The sequence below is a fragment of the Anolis sagrei genome, chromosome 3, assembly GCF_037176765.1.
Source record: "Anolis sagrei isolate rAnoSag1 chromosome 3, rAnoSag1.mat, whole genome shotgun sequence".
NCBI classification, from domain to species: Eukaryota; Metazoa; Chordata; class Lepidosauria; order Squamata; family Dactyloidae; genus Anolis; species Anolis sagrei.
This window is the reverse complement of record NC_090023.1, coordinates 237,980,862-238,008,015: the sequence shown is the minus strand read 5'-3', so window position 1 is coordinate 238,008,015 and position 27,154 is coordinate 237,980,862. Positions and strand designations below refer to the sequence as shown.

Below are 27,154 nucleotides of genomic sequence, written 5' to 3'. Positions count from 1 at the left end.
ATGTTAATAGTGCTCAAGAGTGCTGTTCTCGTGAAACTTCCACTCTATTAAAAATATCCTTCTGAACTAGCTGCCATTTCTGGGAGAGAGGCACGGCTCTTAATATCATGATATGTCAATATGCAGAATACTTAAAGAACAACAAGCATTTCTTAAAGTAATTTTTTATTAATAGTCAAGAGAAGTTGTAAAAACAACCTTAGTATAAAGGCACAGGAGACAGTCTTGATAATCAAATTAAACAGTAACTTACAGTACAAAAGACAATTTTATGCACATACAAATCCCAAACATGTCGTTCAAAAATATTTCACCATTATTTGTGGGCAATGACTAAAAATATAAATTGTCCTTGTACAATAAATACTTGATAGGTGCAAATTGAAGAAAACTTATTGCTTTCCACATAGATGTTTTCCCTGTAGACTGAAAATTTTGGATTCTTTCTGTCATTAGAATCCTACATATCAGCACATTATTTCAAGAGGGAATAACGAACTCCAAACCCCAACCTCACAAGGAACATTTGGCAGCTGAACTGCCTCGATAGTTGGCAGTGTTTTCTGTTGTTTAAAGCCTACAACAATCATACATCTCATTCATCAGAACGTGTGGGTTAAATTAATATTGTGGTAAAACAAGGCCTTTTGTGGTAGGCTAGTGTTTTCTCTCATATTTAAGTTTTGCTCAGTTCATGAACCAAAAGAAAGCCAATGAAAATCAGATGTGAATAAATGAAAAGGAATTCAAAGAACATTAGACTTTCCAAAATAAGTAGCATTTCACACTGAAATCTCAATTTCAGTGGGACTCAAGAATGCCTCATGTTCTCTGGGTTAACGTATCAGAGGTGAAAAAAGGTTACCATGGCAAAAAAGAATTATTCTGGATGAAGACAGTACAACAATTAAATGAAAGGAACTACACTGTAGAGACACAATGTGCAAATAAGCAGCTTTATATTATAACTATCAGCCCAAACAGAAATTAATGAAAAACTCTGCAATTTATTTTTTTCAACTCTCTGAGATAATCTGCTTATTTTCAAAGCTTTGAAATGGAGTAGGCTTTTTCATTCTTTTCCTACTACTTTGCTCAGTTTGTATAGATTCATTTTTCAGCACCATACTGATCATTCTCAGATCAAAGCCATCCTATTTCACCTTTAAAAACCATGGTTAGCTCTAGTCACTTGGCTCATTTTGTAACTAGAAGCCTTTCTTCAGGACAAGAGTCCCAGCATTTTAATCAAGAGAAAGTCTGTAATCATTAAGAAATAAAAGGAAAGTAAGCTATAAAAGATTCATGTTAGCAATGATCTACTTTTTCATTCAACATCTGGTCCATGAGAGCAATGTCAGGGTACAGAAAACTCATCTGAAGTTTTCAAATTAAAAACTTAATGCAATGCAAGGCCTCTACAGTTAATGTGAAGAGTACTATTAAATAGTCAACCTCATGGTTGAATGTCCCGTAAACATCATTACATTGCAAATTCAGCAGAACTGTGAATAATGCAGAACAAATGCTAGCCTGCTAGGCATTTTCCCATTTGTGTCTTGATCTTCCTAGGCTTTTAACTAAAAGGAAGCTTCTTCGAAGAGTAAGTATAAACCTGCTGAAAACTGTCAGTGGGTTAGTGTCACTACAGTACATAATATTAAGTAACTAGAGACTGATACACAACCATTTTCTTTGGCTTGTGGTTTACTATACTAGTAAAGTTTTGACTTCATTTTAACTAACTGTACTGCATCTTTCCAAACAAATTTCTCACTGATATCCAAATCCCATTTAATTACAACTGATTTTGATGCCACTGCTTTCAGTAGGTCTACTGTAAGCATGATTAAGCATGAACTGAATCCTTTACCTTTATTAGCAGTTTCTTTAGCAGTTATTCCCTGTTGAGTGGACATATATAAATACTGGAATAGAGATGGAATTTTATACTTAACCAATCAGTGAATCACTACCTGCAGGAGATTTACAAATAATTCAGATGTAACTAATTTATGTTCACACAACAGTTAAGACTGCTTTTATAAGCATATCTTTAATAAGGCATACAAACAGTAAGAAACAATGGGGAAAACTCAACATAAAGAATAATCATAGGAATCTTGTACTCAAATGGTACACAGCATTTGATGAAAGCCTACTAGTTTCAGGAACAAGGAACACCTAGGGCTTGTCAGCATGTACTTAAACACCACTTAAGTTGGGTGCAAGGGTGGGATGAAGACAACACAATGATGTCAGAAATAAAAGCCTTTAAAACAGGCCAGTATAACTTGACTTTCCAAGGAAGGACATCTGTCTCATAAAATTGTGGTACTATCGCAGGTTTATGTGAAGTCCTATTTGATGTGAGTCAATTAAGTTGTCACTCCTCCCATGCAAGTCAAAAATAGTTCAAGCTGCAGTGAGATATGTAGCTTTGTCAGTTTATACAGAACATCCTCCATGTACCATATTGGTTTGTGGATTTTTTTTTCTTTCATTTAGCTTATTTGATGTTCAGAACTCAATTGTCCATATGCTTTTGTCCCAGCATCATATAGTTTCTGACCATCTATGCACTATGAACTACCTCACATTATTACTTAGTCGGCCAAGGTATTCACGCAATTCTTTTGCAGCTTGGAATCTACCATATCGCTTCTTTGGATTGGCACATTCATCCAGCAAGGCCTCAAGTCGACCATCTTTGGCAATATCAGCTGGAGGATCATGAAGCAGCCCTCCAGAAGTGCCACGCCAGGTGGCATGTCTTGATAAAAGGTTCTGGCAAATAGCATAGTAGTTATGGTCCACAGTGACACGAGTGCACAAAGTCTCCTTTGAGAAAGAAAGGCAAGCTTCCTTATCACAGTCATCAAACTTGCTTTCGTACCATACATCCCAATTTTCAGGTTTATCTGTGAAATGCATAAAAAGAAAAAGTGAGGATAACGGGCCACAAAACAAATCTCATTACTTTTAAGAGGCTAAAATTAGAAACAATTAATTGTTGTTACCTAAGAACATTCTGTGTGTAGTCAGTTTACCGAGACTGTGTATCAGCCAACATTAATATGAAAAAGTTTAGTATGAGTCCACCAATGTTAGCTGTTGTTTTCAATAGCTACAAAGTAGATACAACTTTGTAATAGTTCAAAACAGAAAATAATGGGAGTGGATTCAAGGAACCATGACCTAAATAAAGATTACTTATAAACTACCATATCAAACCTAGAAGAAAAAGCAGAAAAATATATCATGAACACCATCTTAAAAGGGGAGGGGGGGTGTTATTGAATGATCAAATAAAGTGAGCAACAGAAACTCTGTGTGGTTTAATTCTATTGTAGAATACCACATACCCACATAGTAAGCAATGTGATAGTTTCAATGTGATCAAATATGGGTTGCTATAACTATTCTTTGAGCATCTATTTCTGTATTTTGATAACAAAACCCAATTTTGAAATGATTTACATGGAAACATAGAACCCATAGCCATAAAAATGAAAAGAAGTCCAACTTACTTTGTTTGATCAGCCTTTTATCTGCCACCAACACGTTTTCTGCATCCACAATGATGACCTTCCCATCTCTAGGGCCTACTGCAAAGTTGTCAAAGCTGACATCAAGGAGGTAGAGTGCAAAGTCAAAGTCATTGTTTGTCAGTTGTTCTGCTATTTCCATTAACTGCCATGCCAGGTCAACTCGCTTTTCCCACGGGGCACTGAAGTAACTCCACAGTTCTTCTCCCACATAGTTTACAGCCACCATTCTTCCACATGCTCCCAAATACTTTGCAAATGGCCATCCCTCGTCGGAAGGGAAACTCTGGAAAGAGAAAGAGCATTTAGTAATCCTGGGGGAGGGGAAATACCCAACAAGATTCTAAGAACCAGGTCATATAAAATTGCTATTTTTGAGAAATAAAAGATTTGATTTAGATTTTTATATGAATACTGTTGTGTGTGTGTTAATTTCTATTTTGGTTTTCAATTAGAACTAAATCTCATCATAAACATACTAGTTAAAACTACAAATTATTGCATAGATACGAAATTAATAATTATGACAATAGTAATGTGCAATTTGCTATCTAATTGCAGACCCAAGTCTAAACATAAAATTGTGTTTCATATACACCTTATACACATAGCCTGAAGGTAATTTTATATACAGTTCTGTGCATGAAACAGTTTGTGTGCACGGAACCACCAGAAAGCAAGAATGTTATTCTGTCTTCCATCCATGTGGACAATTTGAAGTAGTTTCAGATTCTGTAGTACTTTGAATTTCAAGAAAAGGAGTTCTCAAGCTCTAATGGGGAAAAGCTTTACTTCAATCAGTGCTTTAAATCAAAATGTTCTTTTAGGAATTCATTCATAATGTAAGGCTTGATTTAAATTGCCCACTCTACTATAAAAACATATTTATAGTCTAAAAATATATGAAGTCTTGAATCATTTAGCTATCTGAGAATGCTATGGCCCATGCCCTATAAGAAACCCCTCATTCCACAATAGTAGGAGGGAAGTACATGCATCATACCTCACAAGTAGCTTTGTAATTGAAGCCTTCCCTACAATCTTTCCCTCTTCTTCACAAGTTTATCATTTCTTGGGAGTGAAAAATCTACACTCCCATGAATGAGAAATTCTTCACCCTTCAACAGCTTCTTCTTATACAATTGAAAGCTGAAAGCTTCACTTACCATATATTATGTAAAAATGTCAATATTGTGGCTACAGCTATTCTAAATATAAGCTTTTATTTTCAATATTAGTGATTGATTTTATTATAGTACCTGAGCTATCTTGAATATCTATGACACTGCACCTGTTAGTAATTTGTTTTCAGATATACTGACTTAACATCAGCTAATGTACATATTCATAATATTACCAACTCAGCATATCTGCATTTGGCCATTTGCACTACATTTTAACTGTAGTATATGAGTGAAACCTAATTTGAAAGTAAAACCCCATGTGGTGAAATATTTCATTTTTTTCTTCAAGATTCCAAGAGAGGAAAGAAAAATATGTGTGTGTTCATAAATTTACACAGTGTTTCTTTAGACAGAGGCAGTTTGTTATTGCTTTCCTTATAAATATAACCTAGCAGGACTTGTATAACCTGATGGTCTTCAACTAATAACCAGGTCTAAACCTCATTAGCTTATAAGATCTTCTGCATTTGGGTTATCTAGCTCCTTAACATTCCCTACTATAATCAGACAGTAGTAACAGTTACTTCTAGTGTCTCACCTGTTCCCTACATTTATTGTTGTTAAATGTATAAAGTCCCTTATTCTCTAAGGAACATATAGTTCCCCTTCTCATTTTTATCTCCACAATAATCTTGTAAGGATGTTAAGTTATGAATTAAAGTAACAGCCCAGGATCAAAAAGTGAACTGCATAGTCAAGTGGGGGGGGGGGGGGGTCATATCCAGGTCTCCTTAATTTTTATAAGTCTAATACCCTAGCAGTGCACGTTCCATCCACATCGCAACATCTCCTATCTCCAGATTTTCTTCTGCAAAATTTCTAATACTGGAAAAACCAACTAGGTTCTGATGAAAGAATTCTGTCTGGGTTTAAAGAATCCTCAAATTCTCACCCAGAGAATTTCCCTCATACTCATAATCTAGAATCCACTTTCATCAGAGTGATATTTCAAACTATCTTCCCATTTTAACTGTACTCAAACATCAAGCAGTATCCAAATGAGCTGCGCCATCTTCTATCTTAGAGTCAATATGATATAGCAGTTTTATTACTGTATTGAGTATTAGACTAAGACTCTGGGATATTAAGAGTTCAAATTCAAAGAGTTCACTCAGCTATAGAAACCCAATGCGGAAATCTTGGGCAAGTCACACTCCTTTGGCATTAGAGGAAGGCAATGGCAAACCTCCTCTAATTAAATCTTGCCAAGAAATACCTGACAAGGTTACTGTACATCATAGTCAAACTAAATACACATCATGATGCAACAAATCATCTGATATTACCCCAAAGAGCAGCATCTTCCCCCATATCACAGATGCTGATAAAGAGGAGAAACATGTCTCTGAACTTCAGGCTTTATTAGAAAACTAAAATAGTTTTATGTGTTGTTGAAGGCTTTCGTGACCAGAATCACTGAGTTGCTGTGAACTTTCCGGGCTGTGTGCCCATATTCTAGAAGCATTATCCCCTAACGTTTTACCCACATCTATGGCATGCATCCTCAGAGGTTGTGAGGTCTGCTAGAAACTAGGCAAGTGAGGTTTATACGTATCTGTGGAATTTCCAGGGTTGTCGTTAGAGGCAAGAGTGAATGTTGCAATTGGCTACATTGTTCAGCACTGAAGAGCCTTGGAGCTTCAAAGCCTGGCTGCTTCCTGCCTGGGGGAATCCTTTGTGGGGAAGTGTTAGCTGGCCCTGATAGCTTCCTGTCTGGAATTCCCGTTTTTTAAGTGTTGCTCTTTATTTACTGATCTGATTTCAGAGGGGTTTTTTTTATACTGGTAGCCAGATTGTGTTCATTTTCATGGTTTCCTCCTTTCTGTTGAAATTGTTCACATGCTTGTGGATTTCCATGGCTTCTCTGTGTAGTCTGACATGGTGGTTGTTAGAGTGGTCCAGCATTTCTGTGTTCTCAAATAAATAATTTGTTGTGTCACTTGTTGGATTTTCTTAGTGGTTCTATAGATAGCTTGTATGTTGTATTTCTTCATCAGCTTCCCTATGCAGTCAGTGGTTCCATTGATGTATGGTAAGAATATTTTGCCTCTGGGTGGTTTTTTGTCTTTACTCTCACGGCTTACTCTACAGACCCATTACGTAAATCCAACAAATGCTACGTTCAGCAAAGGACAAGAGGGATCCTCTCACTTCTGCATGAGTCTACCATATATCATGCAGCTGTGGACAAGTTTACACAGAGACCACCAAATGCAGCACCCAAACACAAATTAAGGAACATGAAAGGCACTGCAGACTAATTCAACCAGAGAAGTCAGCCATAGCAGAGCACTTGATGAACCAACCTGGACACAGCATATTATTTGAGAACACAGAAATGCTGAACCACTATAATAATTCTGTTTCTCATATTCCACAGTTTGAGATGAAGTTATGAGATGCAATTTACATGACTGGGTATAGTAAATTAATTCATATTAAAATAGACACTTGCTTTTTAGATATATTTGTCAAAGATTTCTCCTCCACTATATCAGTTTCGTGCTTTTACAATAGCCATGCACAACTATAGACTAACACAAACGGTTCTAGAAATGACAGCACATACAGACAGATGAAGTGATAGCACATCAACATGAACTACTTGTCAAGCCTGTTATCTCCATAGACATAGACTAGCAATTCGTCTTTCAGCTGTCAAAAAGACATTACAGGAGAACAACTTATTAAACTGTTCAATCGTCACCACAAAATTGCACATAATCATGGTTATGAAGACTGCACCATCCTATGGCATTATTTCATGTTTAATGTAAACATAAGACTATTGACAATATTAATATGCTGCCATAGATATCAACCTTTTCACAGCAGCTTCCAAGAAAAATAAAAAAATGAATAATAAACTTCAAAATAAAATTATTAATATGACCTGTAAAATACTAAAATCCAATAAATAGTTACAACTAAAACAAATTCATAACAGAAACTACAACAGTTTGATTCAATAGCATAATAAAGCCTATTGAGGGAAATCACTTAGAAAACATGCTTTTAAAGCTCTTCTGCAATGATACTGTCTCATCCGAACCAGCCATGTGTTAGAAACTTGAGAAAAGATCCAAACTAGCACTTACTTTATAAAATAATTTCAGCTGCTCTTATGTTTACTCAGAAAGAGACATGTTTAACATTACTCAGAAGTACCCCATGCAAGCACAAATAAAGTATATCACAATGTGCTACTGTTTATTGTAGCAAATTCCAAGAGTAGGCCAGGTATTGAGCACATTTGGCACTGGGGGGAAATGCCTTAATTATCAAAACAAAAAATCCTGGGAACAAACTCAGAAAACCAAAGAACAGCTTGGCAGTACAACACTAGGAACTATCACACAAAAGAAATGAGGCCAAGCACCCCAGGTTTCCTGGATTGTGGATAGTAGCCCTATTAATTATATAATCAACATTTTTTTACAGTACAACAGTTTGAAAAGGCCACAGAGCCATTTTGTAGATTCAGCCAACTGCTAAGACCAACTCGCAATCACTAAATATGTAGGACTTTCGTATCTGTCAAAAAAGCCACATTACAACTGCTGTGTGAGAGGGAGAGAAGAGTAGCTAGTGAAGCAGGGCATCAACATTCCTATTATATTCACTAGTGCACTACCCTTACATACAGGAGATAATGCCTTCAATTTCACTATAACTTGCAAGAGACAGAATCTGAAAAGAAATGGGATGAGATGCAACACCACCTCATACACACTCTGATACCCACATACAAAACAGGTAAAGGAATAAGACAGGATGATTCCTTTTAGCAGGGATAGGAGACTACTTGAATTTATTTGGGCATTTTTAGACTCCCAAGTCTAGCAGTTGGAGACAAATAAAAATAATAAATTAGGAAACTGGATGTTCACTTATAATTAAACCCAGGATCAGCCCTAGAGTCAGTTTTCTTTCCTGTGCAACAACTGAACTCTTACTTGTTCTTACCCAAAATCTGACTGCTAGTTTTTAAAATCTTCTGCAAGTCTGATCTGGGAAATGGGACAGGGAAATCATTTTGCTGCTATTATTACTTAACTTTAGATAAATAGTTATCTAATATATCTAATATAAAAATAGTGCCCCCGGTGGCGCAGTGGGTTAAAGCACTGAGCTGCTGAGCTTGTTGATCGAAAGGTCGCAGGCTCGATTCCGGGGAGTGGCGTGAGCTTCCGCTGTCAGCCCTAGCTTCTGCCAACCTAGCAGTTCGAAAACATGCAAATGTGAGTAGATCAATAGGTACCGCTCCGGCAGGAAGGTAACGGCGCTCCATGCAGTCATGCCGGCCACATGACCTTGGAGGTGTCTACGGACAACGCTGGCTCTTCGGCTTAGAAATGGAGATGAGCACCACACCCCAGAGTCAGACATGACTGGACTTAATGTCAGGGGACTACCTTTACCTTACCTTAGATAAATAAATAAAAAAACACTAGCCTGTCCATTGGAAATCAATTAGAAATCTATAAGCAGACCTTAATCTAGCTTCTGTTCAACCCTGCCCTACAATACGCTCTGTGGCATGCAGGATACAGAACACCAGTAGAAACTGTTAGTATCCTAGCAAAAGACACTTCACAAAAAAACCCAACCAAGCTTTAAACTAACAGACCATAGACATGGGAAAGCAAATTATTTGTTTCCACCCTTAAGGATTTTTTCCTGCCGCTGCAAAAATGATGTATGAATATGATCAGGAGACATTTGCTACTTCTACTCCAACACTGAAAATGAGGGGAAAGAACTACATGGTAGCTTATTTTTTCAAAATATATAGTTGTGCTTTGCTTGCAAACAACATAAAATTGTGTAACTTCTAAAGACCCCAGCACCAAGATCAAGCAACATCTGTATGCTCAAACTGCAACAAAAAGAAAAGGCTTTCAACTTTTTATCTTGTTAAATCTGCTCAATAACAAATCTGCTCAATAACTACTAGTTATTATCGTAAGTCATGCCTTTTTCGTGTAAAGAAAACAGCAACTTCAAAATTTTTCTTAAAGATGTTGCATGACGACACTCACTTTCGCTCTCCCCGTGCAGACAGGTATGAATATCAATTAATTCATATGGGCATTATGCCTAGTTAACAAATATGGAAAACTTTATTTGAACTGGTTTGGCTGGTTACTGACTTAAAATTGCTTTGATCTAAAGCAATCTACCCTGCTAGGCTAAGTGCATACTTGCACAATATAAATATTTATCTGCCTTCAAAACACTTGTGCTACAAAAACAATGGTGTCATAATCATCACAATACTGTTCCTTTGCTGTTATAGAATGATGAAGATACACTTGCTGACTGAGTGAAAAATTATTAATATGTGCTTCAAAAAGTATTTAAACTAAGAAAACACAATATTAAGGCCATTATGATTATTAAAAGTAGTCAATACACATGAGTCGACAAAAATCAAGCCATAAATCAAAATTAATAACATAAGGTAATAGCAGAAGCAATTTCACTTAAAATTTACTTAGAATTTACTTAGAAGACACAAATATTGGCTTGAAACATAATTACTCTCCCTGCTCCAGCACCACTGCGAATAATCAAACTTCCCATAAATAAGGAGGCAAAATGATCTTTCTACCACAATAGGATGGACTCTGATGAAGTGACTGGCAAAAAGCAAGGTAGATTATATACAGCAGAATTTAACAAGCAAGCAGTTGTTAGAGAAGCAACAAAATCTTACCAAAATAGCACTAAGCAAAATCACATTTTGTAGCACAAAACTCTATTTGTATTTCACTGTTAAATAACTAGCTATAATTGATTTCAGAATACTGAGTACAGAATACTGAGTACAGAGCCAGTTTAAATTACAGATAATTTAGATGGTAATATTTTGAAATTCTTCCTTTAATTTTCCAAAGCATTTTCACTATATGAAGCATTTTCTGCTTCATTTATGCCACTGAATTGAACAAATACATCTGAAGTACATTAAGATACCTAGATTTACAAAAGTAAGTAAAAGAAAAGTGGGTTTTTCTAAACATTAAAGAATATGAACGTGGTGTCCTGGTGAGAGATGTTTCTATCATAAAGCTTTTCCTCTCGCCTTAACAATCTCTACAAATGTAGGTCAAGCTTAAATAATCTCAAAACTGGCTAAAATAAAAGCTGTCTGTTGTGGCAATGTGCACTTCATAAGCACTGCCACTTTACCAGTAATCCATACTCTAAATAGGCTTCAAACTAAGCCTCCAATCTCTGACAAAAAGTCCTATAATCCAAGAATCACTACAGTTTAGTGGATTATTCAAGACACATTTCTCATTATAAAATCAAAGTTCAAGTCTTGTATTTACTGCCCAGTCATATTCATTAATTGGACCAGTCTAACTTCCAAATCCCGTTTAACCCCTTTCTTGATTATCAAGTTCTAATGTTAATCCAGACAATAAGAGTTGTCATATGTTAACATTTTTAAAAGCTTTTCATAAGTGATGCTTACTTTTTGCAGACATATGAATAATTTGTATAGAAAAATCATCAACTTTAGCTAATTCTGGTAGCATAAACAGCAACTTTTAGAAATGTGCTTATTTCACAAACAACAGAACCTAAAATCAGTTATACTAAAATAGTCTTTACAAGTTAGGTGACAATTTTGACAAGATTTGGAAGCAATTAGAGGTTATAGAGAAAAGGATTTCCCGAGTTGCAGACAACAATCCAGTTATGATTTAGGAAGGCAATGGCAAATATCTGAACAAATTTTGCTGAAAAACCCCTATGGCTGAGCTGCCTTAGGGTCAACACAGATCAGGAATGACTTGAAGGCACATAACAAAGTTTTATAATCAATTATCCTGCACAGAACCCACCCCCTCTAACACTGAATAAAATAGAAAGCTACTTTTCATTTTTCAAAAAAAGAAAAATGGAAATATTATTTGCACATCTTAGGTTGCATTTTATGCATGCATGCCTGAAAACAAATATCTAGAAACTCTATGATGCTTATGTCTGCATAGGCATTTGCAGAATTAATAAAATAACTGGTACCCATTAACAAGTCCTCTGCAAAATGTTAAATTTCAAAATATGTTCTACAGGAAAGTCAGTATTTCTGAAACCAAAAATACAAAGCAGGGCAGGTTCCCCAAAGAAGTCGAGAGCAAACTTTATAAAACATTATCAAACAATCATCTTTCAAACTATGAGTCATATAAGAGTACTTGGTTTTAAGACCAGTCACTTACAAACAAAGGCAGCATGAAAGTTAATTAATGAGAGGGTCAGTGTGACATAGTGATTTCAGTGGTAGACTGACTCTGAGAGACCAGAGTTCAAATCCCCACTCAGCCAGGGAAATCCACTGGATGACCTTAGACAAATCACACACTCTCAGTCATAGAAGAAGGCAAAGGACACCCCCCCCCCCCAAATCTTGCCAAGAAAAGGCCATGATACATTCATCTGAAGGTTCTATCAAGGTGGAAATGATTTGAAGGTAGACAACATTAATAGGGATTTCATTCTAAAGCAGAAAACAGCGGCTGCATTTAGGTTATAATGCATTACAGTACTTTCTGTTGAATTTCAACATGTACCTCCCTCAGAAACAGTATTTATATTGGACCACTTTACTATCAAACTATTACTGCTAATACTGAACTCTTTATAAACAGAAAAAGCATCTAGAATTTGCTTTAAATGAGAAGCTGCAACTGAAACCAATACAGATAGAATTTTAATGTCAACTATCTTGCAAAAGGTCTGTCTAGCTTTCAAGTTAATGGCAGCCCTTTAAGAAATGTTAAAGACACACACCAGCTGGTTCATACCAAGTCACTAAGCAGCTGAACTGAGCACCAGCTGTTTTAACACTCTACTTTAGCCTGCTTTGTCAGCCATCCTAGTTTGGGGAAACAAATCAACCATTCCTTTTGCATATTTATTGCTACAAAGAAATTTACTTGGGAACCATAAAAGGTGAACAGGTTGATGAACTTTATTTTTATTTATTTTTTTGAAAAATGGCATTGTTCTGAGATAAATCTTATCTACATCGAAGTCTCCTTATACAATGCCATGGCGTATCATCTAACACTTGGCTCCTGAATTACTAATCTGACTGAAATACAGGTTCATAAAAAGATATACCATTCACTAGCAAAAGCCTAGAACTGAGAAAAATATCCTAGGAAGAAAAAGTGTATGTTTGGCTACACCACATTTCTACATATATTTTTAAAAAACGCTGAACATTAAACTGAACATGTAACTATTAACATACAATAAACAAGCAAGTCTGTGCTGCCATGCATACCAGGATAAAATTATTTAAATGCTTAAATTTAAATCAATAAGGTGACCATAACATGAAGTTGCTTGTCTTTAGCTATAGTGCCATCAAGCCTGCCACCTGAGCAATGAATGTCAACATTCAGGATTACTGGCAATACAAAGTTTGCCAAAAAGAAGACTTTTAAAACAACAGACTGTAAAAAAAAAGAGATGCCAATTTTCACCTGAATGTTAGTATAAAAGTGAACAACTTACACTTCACGCATAAAGAAAACAAGAGTTCTAATTTTAAAGTCAATTTAGGTAAATGTTCAAAAACATCATAATCCCATAATGGTGAAAAACATATCAAACTATATTTTACTATTTCAATAATAGTGTCGAAACATTTTTTGAAAAAAAACTTAAGCAAATATCAGTGCCTACTCCCAGGATTGTGCATCTGGCTTTAAGACTATTCAAGCAGTAGACATTGGTAGGGAGCTTGTTCTGTGTGTGGGTGTTTGTATTTCTGTGCTCTTGCAGTTAATGGGAGTAACAGGAAAAAGCCAGGCACCCTCTGTCCCCCCAGAGTTTAACCCACTGTATCAAATTTCAACTGATTTAATACAGTTGACTGTACAAAATACAACTTGGATTTACCCTTATGGGCTGAATTAGTACCAGTAAGAAAACACCAAGATCTGAACACCACTTACATGCAATTTCAAAAAGTCAACAGCGAGAGCAAAAATGTTTGCAGTGTTGCTACCTTGTGGGACAGGAATGCGCGAACACACATCTCTATGAAGATTAGTTGTATATAATGGGTTTCCAGTACATACTTTAAAACATTTGCATGTTTTTGAATTCACCCAATTCAAATAAGAGCAAAATATAGAAGATATAGAAAAAGCAAGAATGCTTGGATCTATAGTATTTTACAATATTCATTCGACGCTTATGCATTAATGAAACATCTCCTATATTTACCATGTCTCTAACTGGTGGTCCCAGACTGATAGCAATCTATGACCTTTTGATGAGTTTTCAGGAAAGATTAATTGTACAAAATTAACACCAATATAACTCCTAGCCCAGCAAGGAGAAATTGGCTGGCCCTCGCTTCATTTAGAGGAAGTAATGCTATATACCATTTTCTATTGGCTTTTCTATAGGTAACTACAGAAAGATTTTAGGAGGGAGTATCTCACAAGAAGAACTAAACTAACAAGTGCATTTACACTGTAAATCTAATGCAGTTTAACACCACTTTAACTGCCACTGCTCAATGCTAAGGAATCATGGGAGTTGTGGATGTCTGCAATAGAATCCTAGCATTTATTGTTTGCTGATGCACCAGCATTGTTTGGCAGAGAAGGCTTAAGACCTTGTACAACTACAATTCCCAGGCTTGCATAGCATGGAGCAATGGTAGTTAACGTAGTTCTACAGTGTAGATACACCCAGAGTCTCCCTTAGAAAAGCAGCATGCAAGAAAGTGATCGCTATCATTCTCTGCACATCAGCCCAGAAAAGCATATGAAGAGATACTGAGATAGAATGTAGAAGTAAACCAAAATTGGGCAGATCCAGAAAAATGAGAAAGCCTTACAAGCAACATTTTTAGCCACAGGGTTGCATCTACAGGACTGACCACATGGGCCTTCAACCTGCCCCCACCCCCAAATTGATGTGGGCAAAACGGGACCACTGAAGTTCCTGTGTAGTTGAACCACCTTAGAAATTCTCCATCAGAAATGTACTGAGTGACGAAGTGCTGAGAATAATCAAGATAACAATTTTTATCCAGCCCTCCCAGGAATAATGAATTTTATACAATATTTTAAACATTTTTTGCATATGGATGTACTTGGAACCACCTTAACTACCCATGTGGACAACTTTGGAGTATTTACGAATTCTAAATAAGGGAAGCTCAACCTGTACATACTGTGCTTGAAAGAGTCTTCCTATGGTGATAAAATATGGGGAAAGAGATTTGCCACACCCACATTAGTAGGCAAAATTATTTCTCGTCAAGCAATGCTAAGTGCTCCCTCAAAAAACCAACAAACCCAAAACATATTCAGGGATCCCTGCCTTATTAGATGCTAGGAAAGACAGACCAACTAAGTGATCCCTTCAAGGACACTGATGGAGTGGCGGTTTGGATGGTGGTCTCCACTAGTCAGATCCCCAGCTACACTGAACATTTAACCAAGTTCCAAAGCAGTATGTGCAGATAATGGAATAGGAAATCCTGGAACCTGTTTAAGGCTCAGATAGTGATTGCACAAACCACAAAACACTGATGGCACACTAACGAAAGCATACTAAAGGCTTTCGTTCGCCCACTTGTGCTGGAATTTGCTGTTTGAAGCATTAAAACAGAGCTTTCCAAACAGTGTGCTGTGACATGTTAGTGTGTTGGCTGCAGAGTGTGTGTCACGTAACTGTTACAAGATTCTGTAGTCTATGTGAAAGAAGCAGTCAGTTATACACATTTTTTTAAAAAAAGAAAGGTTTTCATGAGATATGTTATGTGACCATACATTTTGGTATTACAATTTATGTATGTGTCCATATCTCTTATAAGGGGTTGATTTAACCTCCTGTTTGCTCATTAAACTGAATCACTGTGGACCTTTCTACACTGCCTAATTACCTGCTTTGAACTGGATTGTATGAGACTACTAGCAGATAATCTGGATTTTATATGGCAGTGTAAAAGAGGTCTGGGTCACGAAATAATGCACCTCTAAAAAAGTATGCCCCCAACATGAAAGGCTTGGAAAGTTCAATACAGATGGGGAGTGTCCTCACTCTCTACATGCAGCAAGAGAGGCTCCAAACTGCATTATAAATGGTCAATGTAGATGGAACCATGGCTCAATCCCATGGAATACAGGCAGTCCCTGAGTTACAAATCATCTTTAAGAATGGAGCTGAGACAACAGAAAGGGTGAGAAATCTCCCCCTCAGAAGGTAAATTCATTCCTAAAAGAGTTATCATGGGGAAAAGGTGTCTTGACTGAAGCTTTCTCACCAAGCCTTGTTTCCACAACAAGCATTTTTTTAAAAATCCAATGATCACAGGGACAGAAAATGTGGTGAAATCTTCTGAGCAGGGGCACAGACAACAAAACAAACTCCATAGGGGTGCTAACCCTTCCCTATGCTATCCAAATATTGTATATGAGGCATAGGTAATCTTGGGCCCTCCAGGTGTTTCGGACTTCAACTCCCACAATTCCTAACAGAGTACCAGCTGTTAATAACCTTGCAGCTTCAAAGCTTGGCTGCTTTATTTATCAGGACAGTAAATAAAGAACAACACTCAAAACAGGGGAAATCCAGACAAGAAACAATCAGGGCCAGCTAATCACCTCCCAACAAAGGATTCCTCCAGGCAGGAAGCAGCCAGGCTTTGAACCTGCAAGGCTATTCAATGCTACTCAAGGTGATCAATTGCAACATTCACACTTGCCTCAAACAGACAAGAATTCTTTCTCACACCCTGAACATTTCGCAGATTTATAAACCTCACTTGCCTAGTTTCTAACAAACCTCGCAACTTCTGAAGATGCCTGCCATAGATGTGGGTGAATGTCAGGAGAGAACGCTTCTGAAAACATGGCCATACAGCCCAGAAAACTCACAGCAACTCAAAAATGATTAGTTTTCATTATGATGGTGGTCTTTGACTTGATTCTGTTGTGAGCTGTCCTTATTATTTTGTGTCCAAGTCTGATAGGTGGTGCAAATCTCCATTTCTAAGCCGAAGACCAGGCATTGCCTGTAGACACCTCCAAGGTCGTGTGGCCAGCATGACTGCATGGAGCACCGTTACCTTCCCGCTGAAGTGGTACTTATTGATCTACTCACATCTGCATATTTTCGAACTGCTAGGTGGGCAGAACAGTGGGAGCTCAGCCCCCTTCTTGGATTCAAACCGCTAATGTTTCAGTCAGCAAGTTCAGCGGTTTAACCTCCTATGCCACCAGATATATTAATTTTATGTATATGTGTGTGTATGACTGGAGTTACACTTTAAAAATGTACCTGTTCTAACTTGTATGCAACTGCATACAATTTCAACTTAAGAGCAAAACTACAGTAAAATCAGGACAGTAAATAAAGAACAACACTCTGAAAACTGGGGAATTCCAGACATGAAACAAGCTGCAGCTAACAACTTCCAACAAAGGATTCCCTCAGGCAGGAAGCAGGCAGGCTTTGAATCCACAAGGCTGTTCAATGTTAATCAAGGTAGCCAATTGCAACATTCACACTTGTCTCAAACGGCCAGGAGTTCTTTCTCCCACCCTGGACATTCCACAGGTATATAAACCCCACTTTCTTAGTTGTGTGTGTGTATGTATAAATTGGAGTTACACTTGTAACCTGTTCCAACTTGCATACGATTTCAACCTAAGAGCAATGCTACAGTAAAATAAAGAACAGGGGAATTCCAGACACGAAACAATCAGGGCCAGCTAACACCTCCCAACAAAAGATTCCCTCAGGCAGGGAGCAGCCAGGATATTCAATGCTAATCAAGGTGGCCAATTGCAATATTCATACCTGCCTCAAATAGACAAGAGCTCTTTCTCCCACCCTGGACAATCCCATTTGACCAGTTGCTAACAGATCCCACACCACTGTGGATTCTCTCCTAACATTTCATCCACATCTATGGCAAGCACCCTCAGAGACTGTGAGGTCTGTTGGAAACTAGCACCACCCCCCCCCCCCCCCGGGCAGGAAGCAGTCATGCTTTGATGCAACAAAGCCATTAAATACTAATCAAGGTGGTCAATTGCAACATTCACACTTGTCTCTCAAGCAGACAAGAGTTCTTTCTCCCACCCTGGATATTTAACTGATACATAAACCTCACTTGCCTAGTTTCCAACAGGCCTCACAACGGGTTGTTGTAGTTTTTATGGCCATGTGTTCTGAATGCAATTTTTCTGCTTCTTGGCAGGGAGTTGGACTGGATGGCCCATGAGGTCTCTTCCAACTCTATGATTCTATGTTCTAGAAGCATTCTCTCCTGACGTTTCGCCTACATCTGTGGCAAGCATCCTCAGAAGTTGTGAGGCTTGTGGGAAACTAGGAAAATTGGGTTTATATATCTGTAGAAGGACTTTATAAACCCTGGACTTTCCACAGATATATAAACCTAATTTTCGTAGTTTCCAACAAACCTCAGAACTTCTGAGGATGCCTGCCACAGATGCAGGTGAAACATCAGGAGAGAATGCTTCTGGAACATGGCCATATGGCTCGGAAAACCTACAACAACCCAGTGATTCTGGCCATGAAAGCCTTCTACAGTACATTGAAACCAAAACATTGGGCTATTTATTTATTTATCATGTCAGGAGCGAACCAAAACAGTTGTGTTGCATTAAAAAACAGACAAACAAACAAACATCGACAAAGTTTGCAGACTTGGTAGTAAGGATGCTTGTCATAGATGCAGGCGAAAGGTCAGGAGAGAATGACTCTAGAACATGGCCATATAGCCCGAAAAAACCTACAAAAACACAATTCTTTGTCTGCCTGAGGCAAGAGTGTTGCAAGTGGCCAACTTCATTAGCATTTAATGGCCTTGCAGCTTCAAAACTTGGCTGGAATGTCCCACTCTGGACATTCCACAGATATGTAAACCCCACTTGCCTAGTTTCCAACAGACCTCACAACCTCTGAGGAGGCCAGCCATAGATGTGGGCGAAACTTCGGGAGAGAATGCTTCTGGAACATGGCCATACAGCTGGGAAAACTCACAACAATCCAGTGATTTCGGCCATGAAAGCCTCCAACAACACATTAAAACCAAAACATTGGGCTAACAGGGTGGGAGAAAGAACTCTTTGTCTGCCTGAGGCAAGGGTGAATGTTGTAAGTGGCCACCTTGATTAGCATTTAATGGCCTTGCAGCTTCAAAGCTTGGCTGGAATGTCCCAGATATAATGTATTGTCAAAGGCTTTCATGGCTAGAATCACTAGGTTGTTGTGACTTTTCCGGGCTGTATGGCCATGTTCCAGAAGCATTCCCTCCTGACATTTTACCTGCATCTATGGCAAGCATCCTCAGAGGTTGTGAGGTCTGCTGGAAACTGACCTCTGATATGTAAACCCCATTTGCCTAGTTTCCAACAGACCTAACAACCTATGAGGGGGCAAGCCATAGATGTGGGCAAAAGGTCGGTAGAGAATGCTTCTGGAACGGAAAACTCACAGCAATCCAGTGATTCCGGCCATGAAAGCCCCTGACAACACAATAAAACCAAAACATTGGGCTAACAGGGTGGGAGAAAGAACTCTTTGTCTGCCTGAGACAAGGGTGAATGTTGCAAGTGGCCACCTTGATTAGCATTTAATGGACTTGCAGCTTCAAAACTTGGCTGGAATGTCCCACTCTGGGCATTCCACAGATATGTAAACCCCACTTGCCTAGTTTCCAACAGACCTCACAACCTCTAGAATGCCTCTAGAACATGGCCATATAGCCCGAAAAAACCAACAACAACGCAATTCTTTGTCTGCCTGAGGCAAGGGTGAATGTTGCAAGTGGCCACCTTCATTAGCATTTAATGGAATTGAAGCTTCAAAACTTGTCTGGAATGTCCCACCCTGGACATTCCATAAATATGTAAACCCCACTTGCCTAGTTTCCAACAGATTTCGCAACCTCTGAGGAGGCCTGCCATAGGTGTGGGCGAAACTTCGGGAGAGAATGCTTCTGGCACGGAAAACTCACAGCAAGCCAAAGCTGGAGAAGCCCTGCCTTGGGGGAGCCCTTACCTGCAGGACGAGGGGCTCCGGGTTGAAGGCGAGCGTGATGAGGAGCTGCATGCGCTCGGCGTCCTTGAGGTTCCGGAGGAGGAAGCTTCCGGAGTCCTTGGTCTCGGCGTAGCGGCGGACGAGGCGGTCGAGCAGGCGCTGCGAGGGGCAGTGCACCAGGTCGGACCAGCCCTCCACGGCGTCCGGGGTGAGGAGGCGGACGTCTCCGTTGATGGCGGCGAACTCGGTGGCGTGGAGGGCCTGCGGGAGGTCGCAGCGTCCCCTGCCGGCGGGGCCTAACCCGGGGGCCGGGGCGGCGGCGATGGCGCGGCGGCAGATCTTGGCGTCGAGCTCGGCCAGCTCCCGCGCGGAGCCGAGGCGCTTGAGGACGACGCGGCGGCTGCCCTCGCGGGGCTCCCCGTAGCGCGCGAAGAAGACGTTCTTGACGTTGAGGAAGTCGAGGAGGCGGAGGCGGCCCCAGCTCTCGAGGCGCAGCTGCCCGTTGAGGAACTTGCGGCACCAGCTGGTCCCCCAGCAGGCCGGGCACTTGTTCAGCTGCAAGAAGCGCCGCTCCGAGAGCTCGTTCCGCTGGAGGGAGGCCAGCAGCGAGGGAGAGTTCAGCGCCAGCGCCGCCGCCAGCAGGGCCAGCGCCGCCAGCTTCACGTAGCGGTACAGCCTGCCCAACTTCAGCGACACCAGGCGGAGCATCGTCCGCTCGCGACGCCTCCCAGGCCGGGCCAGCCGAGCCGAGCCGGCGGGGGACACCTCCTTCCCCGGCCGAGCTCCGGCACACCGGTCCACTCCCCACCGCGAGGCTCGCCTGATAAAAGGCAGCCAAGTTACTGAGGGAGGCGGGGAAAGGGGCGGAGCTTGCCTCGGAAAAGGGGGAGGAGCCACAATAACCGCCGCTGCCCGGCCGTTAAAAAGGTGGCACGCGCACGCCTCGAGGGGGTTTGGCTTTGTTTTTTTTTTTTTTTTTTTTGTTCCTCGCGCGCTCCCGTGGAAATGCGCGTCACCTTATTTCCCTCACGAAGAGGGAAAGAAAGAGAGTGAGAGAAATGCGCTCAGGGGGCGTGGCCCGCCTACGGGGCCGCGCGAGCACGCCACCGGCGCTGCCAAACCGCGAATCGGATTGGCCCGATCGTCGTCGCTCGGCCCCGCCCCTTCTCCCATGCAAGGCTATATAAAGCCGCCGCCGGGAGAGTTTCGTGTTCTGTTTTGCCTTTGCATTCCTGAGAGAGGGAGGGAGTCAGTCAGTCAGGAGAGCGGCCTCCGCCATGTTGTCTTTATTTAAGCGAGTGTAGTAGGGGGGGAAAGGGCGGAGTTAGGAAAGAAAGCGCTCCTGCTGCTTTTCTCTCGCCTTGTCGGGGTTTTAGTTATCGTGTCCGGGGCAGACCAAACAGTTGCATTTCATTTTTAACAAACAAACAGGACACAAAGTTTGCAAGCTTGGTAGTTGATTAGAGCCGTTCAGCAGTGGAACTCTCTGCCCGTAGTGTGGTGGAGGCTCCTTATTTATTACTTTACTTGTATACCGCTGTTGCCCGAAGGCAACTCACAGCGGTTCACAACCAATAAAAACAGCAATAATTCAATGCAGAATATAACAACAATTAACTACTTAACACATTACCCAACAATAAACACTTACTACAATAACCGATCACAATCGTCTCATTATCAAAAACATAATCCAGATTCGTCATCCATTGTTCCATTCCTATGTTCATTACCAATCAATTATTCGAACGCCTGCTTGAACAGATCTTGTCTAGATCTAGGGAAGTAATGCTACCCCTCTATTCTGCTCTGGTCAGACCACACCTGGAATATTGTGTCCAATTCTGGGCACCAGAATTGAAGAGATATATTGACAAGCTGGAATGTGTCCAGAGGAGGGCGACTAAAATGATCAAGGGTCTGGAGAACAAGCCCTATGAAGAGCGGCTTAAGGAGCTGGGCATGTTTAGCCTGAAGAAGAGAAGGCTGAGAGGAGATGTGATAGCCATGTATAAATATGTGAGAGGAAGCCACAGGGAGGAGGGAACAAGCTTGTTTTCTGCTTCCTTGGAGACTAGGACGCGGAACAATGGCTTCAAACTACAAGAGAGGAGATTCCATCTGAACATGAGGAGGAACTTCCTGACTGTGAGAGCCGTTCAGCAGTGGAACTCTCTGCCCCGGAGTGTGGTGGAGGCTCCTTCTTTGGAGGCTTTTAAACAGAGGCTGGATGGCCATCTGTCAGGGGTGATTTGAATGCAATATTTCTGCTTCTTGGCAGGGGGTTGGACTGGATGGCCCAAGAGGTCTCTTCCAACTCTTTGATTATATGATTCTATGATTAAATGTCCTTTGACCAGTAGCTGGCCACTTAGAGTGCCTCTGGTGTTGCTGCATGAATTAGGTCGATAGTTAATTATGGATCCTTAGGAGTGTTATCGTTGAGGCTGAATGGAGGATACCGATCAGACCTGTTGAGAAAATGAGAAATCTGTCCAAGTGGGTTGCTGTGAGTTTATCAGGCTGTATGGCTATGTTCCAGAAGCATTCTCTCCTGACGTTTCGCCCACATCTATGGCAGGCACCCTCGGAGGTTGTGACGTCTGTTGGAAACTGGGCAAGTGGGGTCTATATATCTGTGGAATAATGTCCATGGTGGGAGAAAGACCGCTTGACTACTTAAGGCAAGTGTGAATGTTGCAATTGGACACCTTGATTAGCATTGAATAGCATTGCAGCTTCAGGGCTTGGCTAGGTTTGTTGGTAGCATACTATAAACTTTTAAGATCCTAAACTTCAGCAACTGAAACAATGTGTTTTAGTTGAGGATGTGTTAAGTTTTGCAGAAGTGAAAAATGCAAACGCTGTTATAAGCATCACTTATTAAAATAGCCCTGGTTATATTTGGAAGTGCTTACCAGGCAGAAAATTGGTTGCGCTAAAAGCAGTCCTTCCTCTTATTTGGTGTGCAGCAGATCCTTGCTTGTGGCACTGATAATCTCTTGCCAAAGTGTCACTTGTATTCCAATAAAACAGGTCCAGAATTGTACGCAGCCACTTCAGAAATCAAGTGTTCAGTACATGAATATAATGTAACCTTTACTTACATAATACAGCAGAGGGCAAGGCTAATGATAGCCCAAATTGCTAGCTTCCCCATCAACTGGATGCTTGAAAATAAATAAAGCTCGCATCATCCTGCAGTTGGATGTTGTTATAATCGCTTTTAAAGTTTGTTTTTAAATGCCAAGGTTTTCCTGTAACAGGAGCAAGGGCAGGATGGCAATTTCAGCTTCCAGGATTAAGAAGGTACCTTAGCTGTAGTTGCAAAAGAGTCTTACTTTCATTGCTGTGGTGCAAAATAGAAGTCTTTAGTACCTTTGTGCTTTAATTTGAAAGATCTGTTTAGACAGTAAAATGAGGGACAGTGTTAATAGATGGAAGATAGGCTACTAACAGAAGGAAAAAGCCATATGTTCCTCAAGCTCATTGAAGAAAAATAGTAATATCAATATAATTACTTCATTGACACTGATGTACATGAAATATATATTTCCTATCTACAAAATTATGCATACATGTGAAGATTTCTGTTTGTCAGTCTTTCTTCACAATGGCATAAGTTTGTTCTCATCCCAACCTCAGCATTTTATGGTGTCTTGGGTGTGTGGGGGGGGAAGGGGGGTATTGTCTTTGTCCGGCTATGAGTTTGAGTTGTTGAAGGTCACGCCTTGGGGATTCAAACCCTGCTCTCCAGGGTCATAGTCCAATACTCAAAGCATTGCACCATACTGGCTTTTTTGCACAAGGGCATACATTTAGCAAAAAAAGAGCTCTCTTTATTCCTGGAGCATTACTGAACAGGGAAAACTGGCAAGTGCAGCATTCACTCCTGCTAAGCCCATGAGACCTTTCACTCCAAATGACAAAGAATATCCTTGAAGCCAGTTCTATAACAAATATAGCTTGCAGAGTATTTTGCAAAGTTGATACTTGCATAATATGTTTTTTAAAAACTTGTTGACATTATATGCAAACATATTAGAGGATTACAACAATGCACAATGGAAGAACATTTAGGAAATCCCTTTGTGCAACAGATAACACCACAAGGCATAGCAAATGATAGTAAGATTTTTTTCTGTCTGGTTGCATGATGCCAGTGAGTTTCTACTGGCCCTTGTTCTGAGTGACCAGTGTCCCACAACTCTGTTGGGGCCATTATCCCTTTCTTTGGCCTTACTGCGCAAGGGTAAATGCTGTAAAATGGCAGTGCTTCTTGCACAGTGCTCCCAATGGAACAGCTAGAACAGTTCTTCTCTCCCGGGAATTCAGCAGCTATGTAATAAGGCAAAATTGCAATTGTCAGTTGGTTCACAATGTTGTTAAAGGGTGTGAGCTAGTACGAGGGTTGAATGAAAAGTAATGCCTCTACCTTCATTACTTGGGTTTGGATGGGAATATTTTAATTAATCAAACGCAGAAATAATCCTTAGAATGTGCTCTTTAATTACCACTATTCACTTTTCCACATAATCACCAGACAATTGGATACATTTCTGCCAACAATGAACAAGTTTTCTGAAGCTGTCACGGAAGAAGTCGACACTCTGTTTCAACAACCAGCGTCTCACAGTTCTCTCAACGTCTTCATCAGAAGCATAATGCTGTCCCACAGATCTTCTTTCATTATCAGGAACACATGGAAGTCAGACAGTGCTAAATCTGGACTGTATGGAGAATGCCGTACGCTGGTGAGATCCAGTCTCTGAAGTTCTGCTGTAGTGGCATGTGAAGTGTATGGTCTGGCATTGTCATGCTGTAGGAAAACATTTTCCTTTCCCTTTTGGATCCTTGTTAGCCGTCGTTTCAAAGTTTGCAGCGTTGTGATGTAACACTCTGAATTTATTGTTGTTTCACGTTCAAGGAAATCAACATGGATAACACCATCTGCATCCCAGAACACTGTTGCCATGATTTTTCCAGCTGACGGCTGTGTCTTGATTTTTTTTCTGGGGTCTATGTGTCGATATTCCATAGACTGACGTTTCGTCTCCTGTCACAACTGAATGGAGAAAGGTGTCATCTTCATTCTTGTAACGTGAGAGGAGTTCCTGGCAAATTTCAGGTCTGTGCGCTTTGATTTCAGGCATTAGCATCCTGCGTACCCATCATGCACAGATCTTCCGATAGCCAAGCAAAGCAATAATGTGACCCACACGTTCTTGTGAAATGGCAATTATGCTTGAAATTTTTCTCTGAGTGATACAACGATCATCCTGAATCAATCTGTCAACCCTTTGCTTGTGAAACTGGGTGGTTGCTGTCACAGGACGTCCAACTCTTTGTTTGTCATGCAAGTCAGATGTTCCCACCTCAACATCTTTAAACTTACTCGCCCAACAACGCACAGTACTCACAGTGACAAGCTTAAATATATCCAGAGAGGAACAGCTAAGATGATGAAAGGTTGGGAAACAAAACAGTATAAGCATCTGTTCGTATTAAGCTTGGAGAAGTTTGAAGGGTGACACTATATCATGTAGAACAGTTGTTCTCAACCTGTGGGTCCCAAGATGTTTTGGCCTTCAACTCCCAGAAACCCTAACAGCTGGTAAAGTGGCTGGGATTTCTGGGAGTTGTAGGCTGTAACATCTGGGGACCCACAGGTTGAGAATCACTGATGTAGAAGATGAGCAGAGACTAGGACATGAACCAATAGATTAAAATTTTGGGAAATGAAAAAAAGTTCACCACCCTCTGAAGCAGTCCATTCTTTTGTTGCAGTGCTTACTATCAGAAAAATATTCTGAAGGAATTCTTGATGATAAGAGCTGGGCAGCAGAGGAATGGACTGCCTTACTGGAAATCTTTCAATGGAAGTTAGATGGCCATCTCTCAGGAGGGTTTCTACTGTATCACCATAAAACAGGTAGAGTTGGTCTACTCTAGATAGCCCAGGAGGTTCCTTCCAAGTGTATGATTCTACCAGTGGAATTCTTTTATTGGATTCTGCCAAGATTTTTTATTTTGACAACAGCTGTAATGATCTCTTCCAAAAATATTTCACAAGGATGAAATTACCCAAGTGATTCCTTTTTGTTTCATTTGTCTATAAGCTTGAGTTTAACAATACAAAATTCATCATTGAGCCCCAAGTCTTACTTACACTGAACTGATTTTCTTCTAGTTGGATACGAAAAAGTGTTTGTTGAACACATACATGTATGAATTTGGTTTGTTTCATTGGTGATGTGTATCTAATATATCAGACATTTTCAGCATTTTAAACAAAATATTGAACTGCATTATGTGTTCTCTGGTCCAAATTATAGTTGAAGATGAAATGAGAAAGCAAATCCTTTTTAAACATCAACAGATAATTTGAATGTATTTTTATTTTATTTACTACTAGCTTGGGGACCCGGCGCTGCCCGGGTTATTGTAGAAAGTGGGTAATGGCGGTTCTGTATGCCAATTTTGGTCTGTATTGGTCATTGGATGACGGTTGCATTGTTTTCAGGAAGTGAGTGAAGGTACTTGAAGTCCCATTGTCCATGGTCAACCCTCCTCCAAACAGCAGCAGGATATAGAGTGAGTCATGGGGGCTCTGTGTGCCAAGTTTGGTCTTTATCAGTCATTGGTTCAGGGTTGCAGTGGTTTCAGTAAGTGAGAATATGTACTGCAAGTCCCATCATCCATGGTCAACCCTCCTCGAAACAGCATCGGTATGTAGAGTGGGTTATGGGGGCTCTGTGTGCCAAGTTTGGTCTTGATCGGACATTAGATGAGGGTTGCAGCAGTCTTGGGAAGGGAGTGGAGGTACTTGAAGTCCCATCATCCATGGTCTGTCCTCCTCGAAAGTGCACCAGGATGTAGAATGCGTCATGGAGACTCAGTGTGCCAAGTTTGGTCTTTATCGGTAATTGGATGAGGGTTGCAGTGGCCTCAAGAATTGAGCAAAGGTACTGCAAGTCCCATAATCCATGGTCCATCCCCGGCCAAACCACACCAGAGCGTAAAGTGGGTCATGAAAGGTCTACATTGGAAGAAGAGTGAAGGTGGCTGCCTCTTTTGGGGCCTAGCTGGGAGAAGGCAACCTAGAAGGGCCTGCAAGGATTTGGCAGAAGGGTCAAAGGAGGCCGGGGTGAGGGGGCTTTGGGGCCCAGAAATGTTCAGAAGCAGAAAAAGGCATCATTAAAAATATAATAATTGTTTTTCTCTGCTTTCATTGGAATAATGTAGTGCCATACCTTGTAGAAGGACAATGCTTTTTCAGATCACCCAGCCAGAAGCTGCCTTCTTTGACACAATGTAGAAGAGGGAAGGTGGCTGCCTCTTTTGGGGCCTAGCTGAGAGAAGGCA

At 40.4% G+C, this 27,154-nt stretch overlaps 1 protein-coding gene across 1 annotated transcript; it reads right to left on the bottom strand.

Annotated features, from left to right (window-relative positions):
- Positions 1-148: 148 nt before the first annotated feature.
- DIPK2A (divergent protein kinase domain 2A) lies at positions 149-20,624 on the bottom strand. Its single transcript, XM_060767772.2, has 3 exons — positions 19,811-20,624; positions 3,531-3,834; positions 149-2,921 (listed from the first exon to the last, which is right to left on the bottom strand). Exons 1-3 carry the CDS (start codon positions 20,495-20,497, stop codon positions 2,590-2,592), a joined length of 1,323 nt encoding a protein of 440 aa, XP_060623755.2. The 5' UTR covers positions 20,498-20,624; the 3' UTR covers positions 149-2,589.
- Between the last annotated feature and the right edge of the window lie 6,530 nt (positions 20,625-27,154).

Bases quoted from the DNA above. Each gene is read 5' to 3' on its own strand.
- DIPK2A (XM_060767772.2), bottom strand. From the start codon at position 20,497: ATGCTCCGCCTGGTGTCGCTGAAGTTGGGCAGGCTGTACCGCTACGTG. The intron at 3,835-19,810 runs GTAAGGGCTCCC...TTCTCTTTCCAG, and splicing joins CGGAGCCCCTCGTCCTGCAG to AGTTTCCCTTCCGACGAGGG. The intron at 2,922-3,530 runs GTAAGTTGGACT...TGCATTTCACAG, and splicing joins TAAAAGGCTGATCAAACAAA to ATAAACCTGAAAATTGGGAT.